A 21,704-nucleotide genomic window follows, 5' to 3' on the forward strand; every position below is an offset into this window, starting at 1 on the left:
AACATTATTCTAACAAAAAGATGAACTAAAGAACTAAGTGAAGGTCTAAGCAAACAAGGACTACCTGCAGAGGTGTCAGCCTTGCCCTGTTACTGATTTTAGCAGAAAATCTAGTTTTCATCATTAGGTATGGAGTTAGCTGTGGGCTATTATCACAAAAATAAAACACACACATTGATTTTTAAAAAGGTTTAAATAACAGTATCTTTTTACTTTATGTTGTGGCATGCTGTAGTGCATGTGTGAATGCCAGGGACAATCTCAAGCACTGATCCATGCCTTCCACCTTTTGGGACAGGGGCTCTTTACTGTTTGCTACTTCATTTGGAAGACTAGCTGGCTCTCAAACTTCTTGGGATTCTTCTGTCTCCGCTTCCTTTCTCCTGTAGGAGCACTGGGATTAAAGGTGTTATAAGCCTGGCTTTTTTATGAATGCTTGGGATCTGAATTCAGATTCTTATACTTGCACAGCAAGACTTTACTCAGTGGCATCTCCCTAGCACCTAAAATGGCAGTATATGATCTGTAAAACACTTGTAACAATGTAAGCCATTACCACAATGGTAACATCATGGGGAAAAAAAAAAAACCAACCAACCATCACATTCTTTCTTATTTGTCAATTAAAGCATGCTATGTAATACACACTGCCATTAGGACAGCCATATGAGGGTGAGGAGAGCAAGGACAGTGACACAAACAACAGGAAGCACGCTGGCGAGGACGTGGAGAACTCCACTGGGAACACAGTGATGCAGCTGCTGTGCAGAGTTGGGGAGTCTCAAAAGTTAAACATGATTAGCATATAACACAGCAAGTCTACTCCCAAATCTATACAGCACTCGGACAGACGGACTGCACAAAGAGACCCAAGTAATAGTCTGCTGTGCAACAGCCAAAAAAGAATAAAACCAAGTATTCATAAAGAGATCAATGGGTGAACAAATGTATAGATGTCATCCAGCCCTACTAAGAAATGAGATTTGAAGTCCACCTAGACTTGACACCCAGAACAGGAAAATTCAGACAGGAAGTAGACTGTTATTGATCAGGGACTGGAGAAAGAAAATGGAGAGATTTCTAATGAGCACAGAGTTTGTTTGTTTAGGAGGATGACAAGCTCTGGAAACAAACATTGACAATGGCTGCACAATGCTGACTGTATTTAATATTACTGAGTTGTACACTGTGACAAGAATCCCCAAATACATGAAGCAACCGTCAAAGGAACTGAAAGTAGAAACAGGTAGGTCTGGAGACTTCACTCTCACTCTCAATTTTAGAAAGAAAATAGGCAAGGATACAGAAAATTTGAGCACTGTAACCAACCAGCCTAATGTAACAAGAGCCAGCATCTACACCACACCTACTGCAGTAGCCTTGAATGGTGCTGGCTGCAGCTTACAGCAGAGCAAAAGGGGAACAGCACAGACGCTCCCTGTGGAGAGCAGGCAAACAATGGTGGTGCGCACAAGGGAGTAAGCACTGTTCACCTAAGGAATGAAATTCTGACAAACACAACATACACAGGCCTCCAGGGTATCATGCTAAGTGAAATAAGCTAGTCATAATAAACAAGTATCATATGGCTCTATTTATATGAGGTACTTAAGGGTAATCAAAATTATAGAGAGGGACAAGAGAATGGTGGTTACCAAGGGCGAGGGGTTAAGTCAGTATAAGGATTTATTTAATGGGTACAGAATTTCAGTTTCACAAGGTAAAATAGTGCTGGATGATGTCAAAGGAACAATAATGAGAATGTGACTAATGTCACTGAACTGTAGACATAAGAGCAGTAAGATGGTAAAGTTTATGCTATAAGCATTTTGCCATGATTAAAAAAAAATTGGATGGAAAAGCTCTATTATAAAATTTAGTAATCAATACTACCAAGTACAGTTATGAAGACCAATTGACAAAATTAAGATCTCTAAACAAAAGCTCAAATTCACAATAAAATGATTTTTAATAAAATGCCAATTAAATAGAGAAAAATTGATCTAGAACAAGATTTCCTCATGCAAACAATCAATCTACAGTCACTCACTGTGACTTGTGTTAAATCACACCACCACAAAAAAGGGTAGAGGTGGTTCACTTCCAGGATATACAAAGAACTCTACACCCCAGTAAAGACATACCAAAGTCAATGAGCAAAATATTTAAAATAAATAATACTAAAGAAAAATTCTTCAGTGTTTAACTCAATAGGGTGTAAAAAATAAATACAATGAGTGATTCATACCCACGACGTGTAATATCTTTAAAGGCTAGACAGTAACAGTACTAGGAAGCATGGAGAAGCTGGACCCTCACGCAGTGCCAACAGATATTGGCACAGCCACTTCGAAGAAAAGTCTGGCAATTTTTCTCAAACCATTAAGCTTACCATATACAAAGACCTGTACACAATGCTCCTAAGAGTGTACCTACTCAGAGCACTAATCAAAACCGCAAATAATTCAAATGTCTGCTGGTTACCACTACACCACAGGTGACCTTGACAACACCATGTCAAGTGAATAAAATACAATGTAAAAGATCAGCACCCACACAGTAGCTCACAACTGTAACTCCAGTTCCAGGGCAGCTGATGCCCTCTTCTGGCCTCCGCAGACACCAGGTGTGCATGTGGTACACATACATACATGCAGGCAAAGCATATACATAAAACAAAAATCTTTTAAAAATATTATATATTTATCTGGGAGGGGTTTCTCTTCTTCCATGTGGCTCCTAGTAAACAAACTCAGGTCACCAGCCTTGATCATTGGGTTTAGCAGCAAGTGCTCTTACCCACTAACCCATCTCATTGTTCCCATGACTATTTTTATGAAATATTCAGAAAAATATCTGTACAGAGAACAGAAGTATGTTGAGCCTAGGATGGGGTAGAATCTCTTGGGAAAGGTTATGGCAGTGTTTTTAAACTACATTTTGAACCAAAACTTCATATATTTGCCAAAAAAAACTAAATTGCATACTCTGTTGATTTTACAGCATTTTACTCCATTCAAGGTGTTTGCGCAAGTGATCAAGACTGGGATATTAATTCAGTGGGAGATGATTTACCTAGAGTAGAGAGCCCTGGACTGGATTCCTAGCACTGCAAAAAATAAAGATAAGTAGCCAAGAAATTAAAGGAAATAAAAATAGCACCAACAAAAGAAAACAATGTGCACTCTTCTCACCTCTGCTGGATATGCTGGGCATGATCTGAGGAATCATATTATTGCTTGTATCCATAGGCTGGGAATTATCTTGACCCATCTGATCATCGGGAGGCATATAGGCAGGAGGAGGTGTGTCAGCTAAGAGGAAGAGAATTAGACGTATTCATTCCTCAAAGAATACGGTCTTCATTCTGCTTAAAGCTATTACTCTAAAAGCATTTTTAAATCTACAAGATTATCATCAGGGTTCATTACTGAACACTGCATACACAGATGTAGGACACTGTGCAAGAGCAGAAAAGACAGCACATACAACATCTCCTGCACACCTACTACAAGCCTACTTAGACCCTCGGCAATCCAGGACACCAGGATCAACAATAAAATGGAACCCAAGGTCAAGATTTTTCCTTTATCTTAAAGCAAACTATGTTCAAAGAAACTGCAGCTCCTGCACAGTACTCTGAGGCCACGATCACCCAGGACAGTACATTTTTAATTACCGTCCTCATCACATACTGCAGTGTCATTTAAAACTATGTCCCTTCAAAGTTCACTGTAACAGTAACAATGATTATTTCATTCTTTGGCGATGCCCCTAAATAACCATCATGCCCCATTAAATGACTGAATAATTAGCTTAGGAAACTGAATGTTAACAAAATCTTTGGCACTCAGAGTTGTGGAGTTTTGCAAAAGCTATAGCTAGACCTTTTTGTCTCAGTAAATCTAAAAGTGAACAGAAGTTGTCTTTTGCCTCAAGGCTTATATGGGATATACTGAGACAGTGTTACACACAGCACTGAATCTAAGATGAAATATTCAAATTTTTTTGAGACAACTCCTAACAGCAAATTAAACCCTTACACTTAATTCCCCTATTTCCAGATTTTTTAAAACATAATGGAACTTGAAAAATAAGTTCTAATTCTTGTGGAAATAAATTCCTAAAGAAAATGTCATCAAGAAAAAGCTCAATCAGAAGAGCAGCACTTAAAACAATTCCCATTCTCAGAGATATCAGTGACGTCTTACCTGGGAGCTGAAACGGGCTTCCTGGTGCAGAGCTTGCTGGGGAGCTGGGATACGTGCTGCTAGCGGGGGAAGGGGGGTAAGGGCTGTTAGGAGACAAGGGGAAAGGGGTGCTGTTGGGCTGTTGGAAAGAATCTGGAAACGTGGCGTTGTGTGGCATGTGCGGCTCATTGTGGCTCAGGTTCCTAAACTGAACCAGAAGGCTGTGCTGTGGATTGAATTCGTTGTGGCGAGGCACTAACACTGGAGGTAAGACTGAAAGAAAAACAAAAATCAGTTAAGGGGCTGGTGGAAAGACCCAAGTAAGCTGGGATTATCGTTCACTGTTGAGGGGACTGTTTTGTAGAATGTGGATTTGAATTTATATCAGAACCAAACCCTTTAGCACTCAGCCTGTATTAAGGACTCTAGAAGCAGAAATTCAGAAAGGATGCCATCCCCATGTAAGTCATTTAAAAGGCAGCCATAATAAGAAGCATTTAATGCAATTAATGAGAAGTCAAAAAATGAGCATGCCCAGCCAGCAGGGAACCAAACAAATACGGTGGAAACGGTACCACCTGATTGGACCAAGAGGATTTCACAAGAGGAGGAAACAGTTTAGGCACTGACCTAGCCAGAGGTCAGACTAGGGAGGAAAGCTGAGGTCAGTGTGGTACCTGAGAACGGAGCATTTCCAACTTGGAACATTCTGTTAGTCAGAGACTCATGTTTAACACTTAGAGAACTGGTGAGGTTTTCCTCCATCAAAGGACAATCCTCCAGAATGAAAAGCCTTCCGTTAACTATCAGTTCTCTAAATACGATCATGAGGACACACATAAAAACCTCTCAGCATTTCAACAAGTATTTTCCTTTATTCCACTTTCTCTAAAGACCCCAACTACAATAACTAGTAGCTGATTATTTTCCCCTGAAGGAAACTAAACGTACCAAATCATCTCTTTTACAACTTTCTTTCAGTTGTCAATGCAATTCCATTTCAGGGGAAAAAAAAAATAAGAAGAACTGAATTTGATTCTAGTACCATGCAGCACGAACAAAATCAAATATCTATGTTAACCAGGTCATACGTCTGCTGTGGGATGGTCTGTATGTCAAATTGTTCTGATTGGTCAATAAATAAAACACTGATTGGCCAGTGGCCAGGCAGGAAGTAGGTGGCCAGGCAGGAAGTAGGTGGGACAAGGAGAGAGGAGAATTCTGGGAAGCAGAAGGCTGAGGCAGAGAGACACTGCCAGACGCCGCCATGACCAGCAGCATGTGAAGACGCCGGTAAGCCACCAGCCACGTGGCAAGGTATAGATTTATGGAAATGGATTAATTTAAGCTATAAGCACAGTTAGCAAGAAGCCTGCCATGGCCATACAGTTTGTATGCAATATAAGTCTCTGTGTTTACTTGGTTGGGTCTGAGCGGCTGTGGGACTGGCGGGTGACAAAGATTTGTCCTGACTGTGGGCCAGGCAGAAAAACTCTAGCTACATATGTCCCCTCTCTGAAATAAGGACACACATAAGAAACCAGAACATCCTGCTGTCAGTGTTTTGTGCTGCTATTTTTATTTTACTGAATTAGTATATAAGTATGTAAGTCACCAACAATTATTTTGCTCTATTGTATATATAACTGCTATTGCTGGAGAAAATGAGGCAGCTGCCATTGGAGAGTAGAGCAGAAAATATTAAGGATGTATGCTTAGCTATCTAGCAATCTGAAAAACTTAGTAAAATAACTAAAGAATACGGTTCAGCCAAGATATTTTAAGGTACAGTTAAAACCCCTGTTTTCCCTCTCATTTGTATACTATCTATGCAAATGATTATAAATTTTTTATTTTTACATAAAGTATGTGGAGAGTTAAGAGACAAGATTGTACTCTTAACATATTTAGTAAGAGACAACAACATGTGAGCAGTTTCTTCTGGGTTCCTCAGGCACCAGGCACACACAATGCAGGCAAAACATCCACCCACATAAAAACGTATTTTTTTTTCAATTGGGTTCAGTTGGTATCTAGTGTTTAATAAATATACATATCTTATACACGCTCATACCTACATGCTATATATTCCTAAAATACACATACAAAATCCATTGTGGAGCCAAGGATAGTGTCCATTTTCTCCCTGAGCAGTGTTTTTATTAAAGTTAACCATTTCCTTAATTTCAAGTATATACCACTAATATTTCCAGTATCCTAACATATTTTCCTGAGCCTGTCAAAAGTACTTTTTTCAGATTTATAAATCAAATGATTATGGACTTCCTGTGTTCCTATGGATTGTTCAGTCCTTTGCTCTAATTGGTCCTGGTTGCTGCTTAGGACCATCTCCCTGGCTGGGCCCCCTTTCCTTGACTTTGCCCTCTTGCTTCCTAAGAAAGAAAAGGGAGATAACTATGCACGAAGTTATCTTCCTTTTCATTTCTCTACAAATAGAAATCCAGGTCATATATTCCTTCTGATTTTGAAGGCAATCTTCTAGGATTCAGAATTGCATTAAGAAATTCAATAATTTAGATTTAGGTTTTGCTACTGTTTTTTATGTGCCCTGTATTTTCTTTCTGGAAACTTTCAGAATATTTGTATCCGTGATAAACCAAAACTCCATCAGTAGTAGGTCTTTTTCAGTCCTTTATTCTAATTATTTAGCCACTTTACTCTCACAGTTTTCAGTTCTAAGTAGCTGCAGTAGTGTTTGCTTGAAAATTTTCTCTCCTCCCACTCCCCATATGCTCTGTTTCCAGAATGGATTCAGAATGGTCCTTGATTTGAAACTGACTGGGGCTACATAATGTTTAAGCACTTACATACACACTGACTCAAACAATTTCCCTAACAACTCTGTAAGGTTGTTAATAATAGTATTATCTATCCCCATCAAAGAGGACAGTAAATCACAGAGAGATTTTGTGAACTGCCTGAGGTTACAGGTAAATAACTATATAGTAAAATCATGACTCCAGAATCCACAACCTTAGCCACCAGATAATACTTTCTAGTCAATAAAATACTGGACCATTTATGCTAGCCTTATTTTTCTATGCTCATTATACCTCTCATCTTTTTCTTTCTGCAACACTTTCTCATTCCAATATATATTCCTTGTGTGCTCTGTATAAGTTAAGACTTAGCTCCTTTGTCTACATAGTTAGCATACATCAATGCCGTGGAAAGTCAGTGCTTCTCTCTCTAACTCTACAACAAAAGAACTCCAGAGTTAGAAAAGCATTTTTGTCCATGAGCACTCCAAACTGTGCACTCTCACCATAATCACCAACACCCTCCGGAAGTGAGGCACCTACTGTCCTGACTGCTTGGTCAAGGGAGAACACTAGTTACTCTTCATAAACAAAGCTGCCCCTTCCTCTGAGATGTGTGGACTTGGGACCAAGCACATGAGGTTTCTACAGTTTCTTTCTAGTAGCTGAACTAGTAAAATATTTCTGAAGTTATTTTAAAGTATTCTAACTGTTCCTGTCCCTCATACAAAATGATAAAGTGGATTAAAAGAGACAATTCTACTGGCCACTGTCCATTACACCCTCACTATGAGAAGAAACAGACAAAATTCTTAGATGTATTGCTAGCAAATATCTAGCTTGAGAATTTTTCAGACAGTATTTCTCCATTAAATCTACCTTGTTCTTTTCTTCAATTCCCTCACACTATGGCTCTCCTTGGGCTCCTTAAGAAACTGAGACCCATCTCAAATATGAAGCAGCAACTTGTGGTTGAACTGTAACATACAAGTCTCCACATTCAACCACACCAGGCTCACAATTCTTCCAGTATGAAGACACACTCTGGGTGTTCATGTGCTTGGACAATCCTCTCCCTTCAGCATATGACCTAGGACTTGCTTCTAATCAACAGAATTATGGCAAAGTAATGGAATGTGTGGGGTCATACTCCCTAAGAATTCAATGCCCTCTTGCAGAAAAACGCTCTTACTGACTCTGAAGAAGACACAGCACCATAACATGCATGCATGCTATCAGAAATAGTCTGGAAGAGAGAGAAAATGTAATGTTGTAAGAGGGAATGACAGTGTAAGAACAAATATAAAGGTGAACTACTGATGAGCAAGGCCACGCAGTAAGCAAATGAAGACAGTCTGTAGCCAACAGTCAGCAAGAGTCCAATGGCCTATACAGGAACTAAATCTTATCAATATCATAGTGAGCTTGAAAGTAGCCCCTTGTGTATCTGGACATCTGAGAAAAACCCAGCCCTGATCAACACCTTGATTAGAAACTCACAAAAGGTTAAGGGCAACTAGATGCCTGACTCCCAGAAACTATAAGGTAATAAATGTGTGTTGTGCTTAAACTACTACATGTGTGGCTATTTTATTGTGTAGCAACAGATAACTAAAAAACACAACTAGTATCTCAGCTGCTGTGGGAAATCTACCTTGCCAAGTTTATGGGCCAGAAACTTAATTCCCAACATGACAGTGCTGGGAGGTGGGACCTAACAAGAGGTGATGAGATAGTATACCTGTGGAGGTGGACTCCTAGTTACATCAACAGGTTGCTTGGGCTGGGGTGTAGTTCCACGGTAGAGCCCTCGCCTAAAATGCACAAGACTCTGGTTTTGATCCCAGGCACCCAAGGGAAAATCAAACTAGGTTTCTTTCTCTATGTTCATGCTTCCCTCTGTTCGCTCTGTCTTGCTCACTCATGTGCAGTTCCTTGGCGCAGTTAATTAGAAGACCTATACCAGATAGTCTCTTAGTCCCAGACTTCCTACCCCCCAGGACTTCTACTGTTAATCCTTTACAAAGGCTAATGTAACCTTTTAGCTAATAAACCTAGTTACGTGCAAATTAGAGAGACACATGTTTTGTTTTTAATTCTTCTCAATAGAGTAAACTTATCCAGTCTGTGGTATTCTGCTATAGCAGCAATAAAAGAACTAAGACATCAGCTTATGTAATTCATTCACTACACAAAAAACTGACCACTACCTACTAACAACTAGTAAAGAGTGTATCCTAGGCACTGAAGAATGAGTAATGAGTAATATCACGAAAAGACCTCCTGACTCCTGAAAGTTGTCCTCTGATCTCCACATGTGTGTTGTGACACACACACACACACACACACACACACACACACACACACACACACAGTAAACGTAATTTAATGGAAAAGAAAGACTCTTGTAGACAGAGAAAATGTAAAGCCAGAAAAATAGTTGATGTGTGACAACACAGTTCCCAAACTAGAGGAAGCAGAGTCTAATGTGAACATGGAACATGTGTTTACCATGACAGATGTCGGCCACAGAAGAGAAATGGGTATTATTAGAGATAGTTCCAACAGCCAATCAAGAGTTTAATTTTCAAAAAGCTAAATTAAAACCTAGTATTCCTCCTAAGACAAAATTTTTAACAAAGGCTAATGTAATAAGCCTAGCTATATGCAAACCAGTGAGAGACATGTTGGTTTTTTGTTTGTTCTTAATTCTTCTCAGTCAAGTGAAACTCACCTGGACTTTCCACTCTCTTATAGTGGTACGGATTGATACAAACTTCCTTTTGCTTAGATCCAAAAGGAAATTCACAAATATCCAATGGCTTTAGCTCATGATGACTCTGCAAATCTGGCCAGCGCCAAACACGACAATATATAACGTGGGGTAAGCCTTTTCTGTGAGAAACTTGTAGGCGTCCATCCAAGGACCTGGGGATAGTAACACACTTGCTCGGCTGTCCTGGGCTACTCAAGGCTTTCTCCAACTCCTCCATGGCACCCTTCTTCTTCTTCAGCTTTTTCACTAAAGCATCGACTGCCTTTTCTGCCCATTTTTCTTCCTCGTCACCTTGTTTCCAGCCCAACAATCGCTTCACGGCTGGACTAGTGAAAGAAAACAAGCTGGCCATTGACGTCATTTGATACGAATCTTCAGAGACCTTCCTGTAATCAAAGTCAGTAGATATGAAAAGCGTGGCTCATAGACGAAAAGTCACACACAGGTCTCAAGCAGAAGGCCCAAGTGGAGAGGAAGTGGCACTGAACTGTACAGCTGCCATCTATGCTTCTTTCAGTCACACGAGTCCTGAAAGAGAGGGGAATGGAGCCTAATTCAATCTAAGAACATCAATCAACATAGCTCAAAGTATGCTTGTTACCATAAATAAAAGTAAAAAAGCATTCAAAGTAAAACAAAAAGCATCAAGTCAGAAAACAAAAATGTCTCTAAAATTCCTGTAACCATTTACTCCCTTCTTCAGAACACAAATAGTTGAGCAGCAAAGCAAAGGTTGTAAGAGCCATCTAAGATGGAAAAATTCTAAATAAGAGTTGCCATAAGAAGCACTTGGGAGGTAGGGGCACGTGGATCTGAGTTGGAGGCCATCCTGATCTACATAGTGAGTTTCAGGTCACCCAGGGCTACACAGAGAAACCCTGTCTTGAAAAACCAAAAAAAGCTGTAGATGCATCAAACTGTCAAACTCTGCCTAACGCAAAAGTGTCAACTATCTTAGAATGAAGGATGCTAAAGAGATGTAGAAAATAAATGTTACTCAACTGCTCAAAATGTCAGTTTGTACTTTATAATGACTATGGGCTTCTATAGTTAAGCGTATGAGTTAAGGAAAATGCTCTATCCAGAAGCCCTTGGAAATAGCAAGAGGATGCCATGGGGCTCTAGTGCTGAGTGGGTACAATTACCTGTAGATCGCTGTAGCACCAACTACAAACAGTAGCTAAAATAGCAGGACAATGTCTAGAAAAAGAATGTCAACTAAAAAAATGCTTCTTCATGTGCTGTTTAACAAAGAAAAGGAAGGAACACTACAAACTGGTTATATGAGATCTTACCTGAAACTAAAACCAAGTAAGAGCCAAAAAGAAAAAGAAAACTATATAGACCAATATTCCCATACATTAGATAAAAAGTCTCAATAAAATTCTTGCAAACCTAATTCAAGAATGCATTAAGAATGCATGTAGTATCATTACAGGATGCATGATTCAACAACATACACAAATTATTAAGTGTTAAATGTAACACAGTATACAAACAGACTTAAGGACAAAAATCACACCATCATCTCAAGAGATGAAGAAAAGACCGCTGACAGTCCACATCCCTGCAGAGTCAATGCCTGAACACACTTCAACATAATAAAGACTATAAACAGCAGGCCTTTAGCCAACATCTATAAACCTGGAGATTTTGAGAGCATTTCCTCTGAAGCTGAAAGCAAGACAAGAGGGCATGCTCTCCACACTCCTATTAAATACAACGTTCAATGTCTTAGCTAGAGCAGTAAGATAAGAGAAAAGAAATGAAAGGGATACAAACAAAAACAGGTCAAACTGTCCCAATTTCCAGACAACATGGTCCTACACTAATGTTCCACCAGAAAAAAATCTTATAGCTCTAAACCATCAGGAAAGTAGCAGAATCCAAAATCAACCACGCCAACAGTAGCTTTTCTTTGTATTAATAGCAAACTTGCCGAGAAAGAAGCCATTCGCAATAGCTTTAAGAAAATGAGGAATAAATCTACTAAGGAGGTGAAAGATCTCTAAAAAATACAACTATAAAGATACTGAAGAAACTGAATACATGGCCATAGTCTCAGGATACTGCAAAAATGGCCCTATCGCCCAAAGAAATCTACAGATAAAACATAATCCCCATAAAATTCTAATGATACTCTTCACGGAAATATAAAAAAAAATCCTGAAATTCACACTGAAGTGCCAAAGATTCCAAATAACCATAACAACCCTAAGCAGAAAAGGCCACGCTGGAAGTACCACAACACTCAAATCTCAAATGATACTACAGAGCCAGAGGAACTAAATCTCTATGATACTGGCAGGACACAGACATGTAGGCCAATGGGGTAGAATACAAGATCCAGAAATAAACCCACACAGGTCCAAGCAATGATATATACAAAAATAGAAAGATTCTTCATCAAATGGCACAGGAAATTTACATATCAGCATGCAGAAGAATCCGTTCAAAATGGATCAAAGATTTTTTAATAATTTGAATTTACTTTATGTGCATTGGTGTCAAGGTGTCAGATTCCCTATAACTGGATTTACAGATAGTTGTGAGCCTCCAAGTGGTTGCTGGGAATTGAACCCAGGTCCTCTGAATGAGCAACCAGTGCTCTTAACTGCTGAGCCATCTCTCCAGCCCCTGTATCAAAGATCTTAATGCAAGACTTGAAACTCTAAAACTGCTAGAGGAAACCATAGATAAAACTCATCAAGATATAGATACAGCAGGGGACTCTTTTGAAATGATTCCAACAGCACAAGAAACATTCCCAAGAACTGACAAATGGGATAATGTGAAATCAAAAGGCTCTGCACAGCAAAGGTAACAATCAGCATAGTGAAGAGATAGACTACAGAACAGGAGATAAACTCTTCAGAAAGTACACAGTAAACTGGGGACTGATACCTAGAATAATGAGTTACAAATACTAATACCAAAAAGTGGGCTGCTGAAATGATAGACAATTTTCAAAAGAAGAAATACAAATGGCAAATAAATGTTTGATCAAGTGTTCAACATCCTTACTCATCAGGGAAACACAAACTAAAATTACTTGGAGATTCTATCTTTTTCAGACAGAATGGCTGTCATCAACAAACTCTGGGTAAGGAAGAACTCTTGCTCACTGCAGACGGAAATGTGAACTGGTACAGCCACATGAAAGCACATGAAAGGAGGTTCCCAAAGAATTAAACATCAAACTACCATTTGACCCAGCTATACCACCACAAGCTCTGTGCCCAAAAGGCTCTTAATATGTCAAAGAGGTCGGAGGGGAGAATTAAACATTCATGATACAGACCAAACGAAATTCTTATATATTGCAACTCAGCCACTTTGGAAAATGTTTAACAGCATTCACTAATGCTAAACAATTATCCTTGTGGTCCAACAATTCTATTTCCAGGTATATGTCCAACATAAATGAATGTTGTGAACTAAAGAGACAAGCATATGTCCACAGCATATAAAAGCCCCAAATCATGGAAATGAATTCAAGTGATATAATATATCACTCCAGACACAAAATATGACTGAACTTCAGACATAAAAATGAAGTAAAAGCTGAGCAGTGGTGGCACAAGCCTTTAATCCCTACACTCGGGAGGCAGAGCCAGGCGGATCTCAGTGAGTTCAAGGCCAGCCTGGTCTACAGAGTGAGTTCCAGGACAAGCTCCAAAACTACACAGAGAAACGCTATCTCAAAAAACAAAAACAAAAGAAGAAAAATGCTTATCATTGCATTTATATGACATTGAAAACTAGGCAAAACTAACAGAGTGCTTTAGAGACTTCCCAGGTCCCAGGGGTCAAGCTCTCTGTGGAACTTGAAATTGTATCTTAATCTGGGCAATGATATGAAACTACAGATACCTGTGGTTCTATATGCTTCATCACATGATATACTCGATGTCCTACTTACTGTCAGGTTAGTCCAAGTTCACTCTTTGTATGCTGACAAGAGACCTAAGCGTCTCCCAGATCAGAAATTAAAGATGTGATCATTCACAGCACAGCAAGCAGCATAGACGTCAACATGACTGGAGGTTTCCTTTGCCTCTAAGATGCTCACAAGAAATGCCAAAGGTTCCAATAGATGGTTTTCACTCTGTCGATATATCTATGAATACTGAGCTGAGTCTACTATTTTTATGGTCATAAGCAAGCAAACACCATATTCTTTGCAATGGACTCAAGAATAATTTGACTATGAAAAGATTAATAGAAACCCTTGTGGGAAATATATAGAGACACATCACACACACACACACACACACACACACACACACACACACAAAGATGGCAGTAAGATGCAAGATACAGATATTTAGAATGTTTTGTTTTTGTTTTTGTTTTTTTGTTTTTCACAAGGTCTCACTATGTAGCCCAGACTGGCCCTGGAGTCTTGATTCTCCTGCATCTGCCCTGAGCACTGAGATTACAGGAATGAATGAGCCAGCACATCTGACTCTGGATACATGTTACACATATTTCTGACAACTTAATGCTAATGATGTAAATGCCATGTTGAAGGACGTTTTGCTAACTATTCTGTGAGGAAAATTAAATCTATTCATTCACTGTTTATCATAACAATTAATGCATATTTATAAGTTAATATTTCCCCCAAAACTGAACATTTTCTTTTCACAATAAAATCCAAGATGTCATTAGGCATAGTGGCACATCCCTTTAATTGCAGCACTCAGAAGGCAGATCTCTCTGAGTTCAAAGCCAGTCTTGTCTATAAATCGAGTTCCAGAACAGCCAGGGCTCTGTTACAGAGAAACTATGTCTCAAAAAACCAGAAAAAAAAAAAAAAAAAAGTCCAAGGAGTGGGGGACTGGAGAGATGGTTCAGTGGTTAAGAGCATTAACTACTCTTCCAGAGGATCTGGGTTCAACACCCTCACGTAAATATATGCAGACAAACCAACAATACACATAAAATAAAAATAAATTTTTAAAATGCTCTACTGAAGGAATATTTCTTAATTCTTAAAAAAAGAAAATCCAAGAAGTGCTAAATAAGCACTTTCCTGATCAGAGTGGTCAAACAGTGTGGCAGAGCTCTCTCCATGGCTGTCAATCTGTCAGAAGGCATGGAATATGGCACTGTTGGCAACCAGCAGGATCTTGGGTACTCATAAAGGTTAAGTTTCTGCACTTTTTAAAAAGAACACAGCTATTCCAAGAATCTCAATATTTCTTTTTTAAGAGTGTAATTGCTGGGGCTGGAGAGATGGCTCAGTTAAAAGCACTTGCTACTCTTGCAGAGGACCCCAGTTTGGTTCACAGCACATCTAGAGACTCGCAGCTGCCTGTACCTTGAAAGACACAGTAATTCAGGCTTGGTCTTTGCCACCAGCGAGCCTGACCATAATCACCTGCCCTTGTGGAAGAGGCATGCTGACAGAGCTACCACCACTGATGGACTCGGAGCTCTGAGTTTTGAGTGGGAATTTCTGCGGCAGCCGACTACAAGAAGCAAAGTTCTCACCTAACAGCATCACCAGAGTGCACAATGCACCCAGTGCACAATCATTTCGAGACTTTTGTCAGGGTCTAATGCTAATGGGGTACATCACTGACTTCCTTCGTACTTAGTTACATATATCAATCTAAGAGGACGGAGTTTTAGGATTATCTTTTGGAGTGGGATATAGGTATGAAGAAAGTTAAATGAACAATTTTAAAAAGCTCTATGCCAGGAGTAACTTGAAAACATAATGCTAAATGAAAGAAGCCAGTCAACAAAAGCCTAGACAACAAATATGTCTGTAACCATGACTACATTGCTGGCCATTAGGCCAACTTAACCTTCAGCTTCTTCTCCTCTGCCAGCAGTGTGGGAAATGGGGTTGAAAGTTCCATTCCTGACAACATGTGATTGAACATGCCTCACTCCAGTGAATTATCTAGCCTCAGGTACATCTGAAAAGGGTTGTTATAAGTAATAAAGGCTATCTTTCATCTGTATCTGAGATTGTTTCATCAATTATCACATATTTTTTTTACACTTAGAAGTTTTCTTTACAGTATGTCCTTCCATCAAGACTATATACAGGTAGCTTAGCCACTGTTCTAGTACTGTGAAAAGATGCCATGACCAAGGCAACTATTGTAAAAGAAGCATTTAACTGGGACTTGATTATGATTCCAAAAGTTTAGTCCATTATCATCATGGTGGGGAGGATGGCAGCATGCAGACATGGTGTTGGAGCAGTAGCTGAGAACTAGATCCTCCTGATCTATAGGCAGAGAAAGTCTCTGGCCCTGCATGGGCTTTTGAAAACTCAAAGCCCACTCATAATGACATACTTCCTCCAACAAGGCCACACCTCCTAATCCTTTTAATCCTTTTAAGTAGTACACTCTCTGTTGACTAAGCACTCAAATCTATGAGCCTATGGGGACCATTCTTATTCAAATAACCAAATTCCATCCCTGGCACCCATAGGCTCATAGCTGTGTCATAATGTAAAACTGCTTCAGTCCAACTTCAGAAGTCTATCAGTCCCAACACTGTTTTAAAGTCCAAAGTCTCTTCTGAGACTCAAGGCAATCCCTTAACTGTAACCCCCATAAAATCAAAATCAAAAGCAGATCACATACTTCTAACATACAATGGCACAAAATATACATGACCATTCCAAAACACAAGGAAGGGAGCATAGTGAGGAAATACTGGACCAAAGCAAGACCAAACACCAGCTGGGCAAACTCCAAACTCTGCGTCTTCACATCTGATGTCAACGCTCTTAAAACTCCAACTCCTTTCAGCTTTGTTGACTGAAACACACTTCTCTCTTGGGCTAGTTTCACTGTTAGCAGCTCTCCTTCGCAGGTACCCCATAGCTCTGGCATCTCCAACATCTTGGGGTCTTCAACACAACCCAGGCTTTACCTTCACAGCTTCACACAATGGCCTCTCTGGGCCTCTGTGCAGGGACATCACTGACACGTGTCTGACTTCAGCAGCTTTCCTTAGCCATGGAGGGAGATTCTATAACCCCTTTCTTGTATCCTTGACTCTAAAGCCAGAGCCACGTGGCTGAAGCTGCCAAGTTCTGCTACTGCTAGGGCTGGAACATGGCTCCTAGTTTAAATACATTTTTGTCAGCTTTCTGTTTTCAGTGGTTTCCTTCTCTGATGAAGCTTTTCAATTCCTTTTCACAAGTTGGAAGCTTAGCTGGTGGAGTCTTGCCCTAGGTCACCACTCCCTTTATTCCATTTAGCATCAGGTTTTTCTTCAAATGTTTGATCTCCATGAGCACTGGACTTAGCTCCATTAAACTTTCTGGTGTCCCTTTTCTCCTCAAACTGTATGTTTTGTACTTCAGTGTCCAGCTTCCTCCTTTTCATTATAGATCTGCTTAAGAATGATTACTAATAAGCAAAGGACATGTCAATACTAGGCTGTCTTGAAATCTCTTCTACTAAAGCCACTGATCTAAAACTTCAATTAAGCCTCAGGCATTTTATTGGGACAGAGGCAAAAAACAGCTATATTCTTTGCCAAAATATCACAAGAATGGTCTCTAGGCAACTTAACTAATATTCTTTCCCTTCGAAACCCCTTGAGCTGGGCCGTCATGATCTACATTGCTCTCAGCACCAATGTCTTCCATACTCCTACTAGTATGGCCCATTAAACCCCACCTAAAGTGTTCAACTGCTGTCCTACTCCACAGTCCTAAGGCCCACATTCCACCAACAAGCAGTATGGTCAGGACTATCACAGCAATACCCCACTCCTGCTACCAACTTCTTAGTGCCTGTTCCACTGCTGTGAAGAGATACTATAACCAAGGCAACTATTGTAAGAGAAAGCATTTAATTGGGACTTGCTTACAGTTTCAGAGGTTTAGTTCATTATCATCATGGTAGGCAGCATGACGTCATGTAGACAGACATGGTGCTGGAGCAATAGCTGAGAGCTATCTTCCTAATCCATAAGAAAAGAGTCAGTCTCTGGGCTTGGCATAGGTTTCTGAAACCTCAAAGCCTACCCTCAGTGACATGCTTCCTCCAGAGCTACACTGTCTAATCCTAATCCTTTCAAATAATGCCACTCCCTGGTGATTAAGCATTCAAATATATGAGCTTATGTGGACCAAAGAATTCACACCACCACAAGAAGTCTCAGGAGTACTTCAGCATAATCCCAGCAAGCACAGACAGCCAGTGACTGAGCAGACAGAAACATGCTATTCCAACTGTAAAACCATGACCTGCAATAGGCACTGTTTAACTTATCTCTGGCTTATGAAGATATATATATATATGTATATATATATATAAAACTTCACAATACAGTTTCCGTCATTTCTTTCTTTCTTTCTTTCTTTCTTTCTTTTTTTTCTTCATTTTTCAAGATAGGGTTTCTCTGTGTAGCTCAGGCTGTCCTGGAACTCATTCTGTAGACCAGGCTGGCCTTGAACTCAAAAGATCTGCCTGCCTCTGCCTCCTAAGGACTAGGACTAAATTAAAGGCATGCTCCGATCTTCTGACATTTCTTAGAAAAAAGAACATCGAGTTGGAGAACAAAACAAGGATAGTAAGATACAGAAACTTCTGAGTGTTAAATTCCCTGAAATTCCTCTAGAATGCTCCTACTACTGACTGAACAAAATTCAGAATACCACTCACAGAGAAATGCACCCTCAGCCACAAGTGAAAGCCTTCTAAAACTAAAAGCCACCACAGGGCTAGTGTCTAGCACAGTGGTGGAGCATATAGCCCTGGGTTTGATCTCTGGCACAGAAAAAAAAAAAAGGGCAGAGAGAAATTATCTATTCATGTATTACAAAACAATTCATTACATTACAGACACATTACAAAAGTTCCCACATACATCTCTTTGAACACCTCTTCTCCAGGAGTCTCCAAGTTATCCTGCTTAAGAAATTCCCCTATCAGACTTAAAAGTATCCCATATCTCTCTCATAGCACTTCCATACCTGTATTTACATTGATCTATCCAATCTGTCCCAAGAGAATGTATATTTCAGAGGAAAAATAGTATGTTTTCATTTAGGACTACACATCCAATAATAAATGTGCACTTGCACACACATGTACACATATACCTGCATGCACATGTACACACATACACACTGCAAGACAAGTGTGCATGTGCACACATGCACATTTTTTTCAAAAAGAAAAGTAAGAAATATATTTCTAGACTGGAGATATAGCTGAGCATTTGTATAAGGCAATGGGTTCAATCACTGACTAAGCACCACAAAAAGTAAGTAAATAATTTAATTAAATTAATGTGTGTTTCTAAGAGGAAGGGGAAAAACCTAACTTTTTAAAACCTAAGTACAGATATGCTTCAGCCATATTAAAATCCTCACTAGGAATACTTACATTATCAGAAGACATTCCTATTTCAAAATAATCCCCTCTAATTTATTTAAGGATACATAAATTTCTAGACTAGAATTAATTTAAGAAACATCAAAGAGAAGAGATTGGGAAATATTTCTGTAAATACTGTATCCTAAATCAACAGGAAAATATAAATCATGTGCATAGACCTGCTTCAGAAGACATCAGGGGTCACTTTAAGCCTTTACTGATTGTCTTATCTATGAGCCACCACCCAACATTTAAGGAATTACCAGGACTATGAGCAAGGTTATTCAGTTTGTTCATTACATAAGACTGAAGGAGAAAATGAAGGTGCCCTTTTCTATTTCATTTGCAGAGATACTATGAAAGTTAATAGTGCAGGTGGTCCAGAATCTCCTTTCAGAATAATTTAGCATAAATGACACCAGTTTATATGTAAACTATATGTTTTATCTGTAATTATAAGATACATGTGAGGTATCAAGAAACAAAGAGGGACCAAGAAAGAGTATCTAACCTAGACGCACAGCACTCTCCAGTGTGCCCTTACTACAGGTGAGGGGCTCCATCTCAATCCAGTATGCCCTTAGTACCGATAAGGGGTTACACCTCAATCCACTGTGCCCTTACTACAGATGAGGGGCTGCATCCCAAGACAGTAAAACTCCAGAAATAATATCCCTGATCCCAATTCTTGAAAAGTGTATTTCTTCCTAAACTAACTATCTTTTGTTCTCTAATTTTACAAATGCACTTTTTTGCCTGTTACATTCTGCTCAAGAACCAACCACTAAATTCCATCTCTTATCTCAGATTTCAGCTTTGGCTATCATCCCAAGGAAGATAATTAAAATGAAATTAATATTTAAAAATAAATAAGTTAAATCATTCACTTCATAATTACTACTTACTAGCTACAAAGTTTATCAAACTAAAGAATAAAATATTAATTAATTCAATATTTATTGAGGCATTATTAGGGGCTGGGAACATAAAAGTAAAGGGGGTATCCTTTAATCCCAGCCAGCACTCAGGAGGCAGAGGCAGGCGGATCTCTGAGTTCATGGCCAACCTGGTCTACAGAACAAGTTCCAGAACAGTCAGGGATAGATACAGAGAGGACTCTCAGGGGACAGGAGGGAGATTAAAAAAAAAAAATCCTTGTCTTCTTGTGACTTACATTCCAGTGGTGGGAAGGACACAAAATGTAGTTAGTAACATGTCTGCTAGGCAACACCTGGCAGAATATGGTGCAAGGCTTATATTCCCAGCAGGACTGCCCAGAAATTCAAAGTTGGTCAGATCTACATAGCAAGTTCCAGGCCAGCCAGGGCTACATAACAAAACAAAACCCTGTATCAAAAATCCAAAACTGCTATGAAGGGGGAAAAAATCAGATTGTGGGGGAGGTGAGACAGAGATGGGTTAATGGGAAGTGTGAAGAGAGATACTGTTTCCAATAAGATGACTGGGCTGGGCCTCATTGAGAAGGACCAAATGAACTAAAACTGTAAGGAAACAAGGGGAAAATATTATAAGGCAATGCAAAGATCCTAAGGGGGAGGGGGCGCACTCAAGGAACGCAGTATAACCTGGGAATAAAGTGAACAGGAAAGAAAGTCGGATTGGGGTCAAAGAGGGAAGAAAGGCAGACCAGCCATTGTGGCAATAAGAGATTCAGTTTCTACTGTGGGTCAAATACGGACTGACTCAGAGAGCTGAGGAGGCACAATAGCTGATTTATATTGCTAAGAATTATTCTAGTGCCCGGCATAGTGGCCCACACCTTTGATTCCAGCACTCAGGAGGCAAAAGCAGGTGGACCTCTTTGCATGCAAGGCCAGCCTGGTCTACATAACAAATTCCAGACCAGCTAGAGTTCTGTCTACACAGTGAGACCCTGTCTCAAAAACAAAAAACAAACAACAAACAAACAAACAAAAACACAACAGACTCTGGCTAGTGTGTTGAGAGTTGAAGTAATCTAAGTGAAAGGAACTGGCAACTATCACCAGGGTGACAGTCCTGGTGTGGTGAGAAGCAGACAGAGAGATACAACAGAATCCCTGATGGAGAGATATGAGCTGTGTGAGAACAGGAGTCAATAATGACTCCAAGGTGTCAGCCTGAGCAACTGAAGAATGGGGTTTGTCATCAAGTGACTTGGGAAAGGCTGATAAGCAGTCTAAACAAAGATCAGGACTTTAATGGTACACGTATTAAATGTATGAATAAAATGCTGCTTAGATTCAAAGACTTCAATATCATTTGAAGTCATATTGACATAAATTAATACTCAAGGGTTCAGCTCTTTCCTCATCTTGACCAACACAGAAAACACTCTCCAACACCCTCCCCAGACAGATACACAGAGTTCATGCTCGGACTTCTAAATTACTGGAAATAGCAGCTCCTTGACTCTTTACTCCAACATCTCTTACTGCTTCAACCCAAGATAAACGGCAAGCAAAACAATTCAAGTTTCCCCAAAGCTGGCAGGCAAAGTAAACTCTTAACATCATCCCATGCAAACCACTGTTCCATAATGAACCACAACTCACCATCACAAACATACACATACAAGACAAGTTTCATA

The 21,704-nt window shown here is 39.6% G+C and overlaps 1 protein-coding gene across 3 annotated transcripts in view; it reads right to left on the bottom strand.

Annotated features, from left to right (window-relative positions):
• The window catches only part of Smad5 (SMAD family member 5), a 39,682-nt gene that overhangs the window by 11,110 nt on the left and 6,868 nt on the right, over positions 1 to 21,704 (bottom strand). For all 3 annotated transcript variants that reach the window (XM_028863335.2, XM_028863330.2, XM_028863339.2), the window contains 3 exons: positions 9,705 to 10,274; positions 4,212 to 4,463; positions 3,195 to 3,314 (listed from right to left, as the gene is read on the bottom strand). In XM_028863335.2, coding sequence (XP_028719168.1) covers positions 3,195 to 3,314; positions 4,212 to 4,463; positions 9,705 to 10,107 — 775 coding nt within the window. In that variant the 5' untranslated portion in view covers positions 10,108 to 10,274. The remainder of the gene's footprint in view (positions 1 to 3,194; positions 3,315 to 4,211; positions 4,464 to 9,704; positions 10,275 to 21,704) is intronic.

Source organism: Peromyscus leucopus, chromosome 5, assembly GCF_004664715.2.
Source record: "Peromyscus leucopus breed LL Stock chromosome 5, UCI_PerLeu_2.1, whole genome shotgun sequence".
Taxonomy (NCBI): Eukaryota; Metazoa; Chordata; class Mammalia; order Rodentia; family Cricetidae; genus Peromyscus; species Peromyscus leucopus.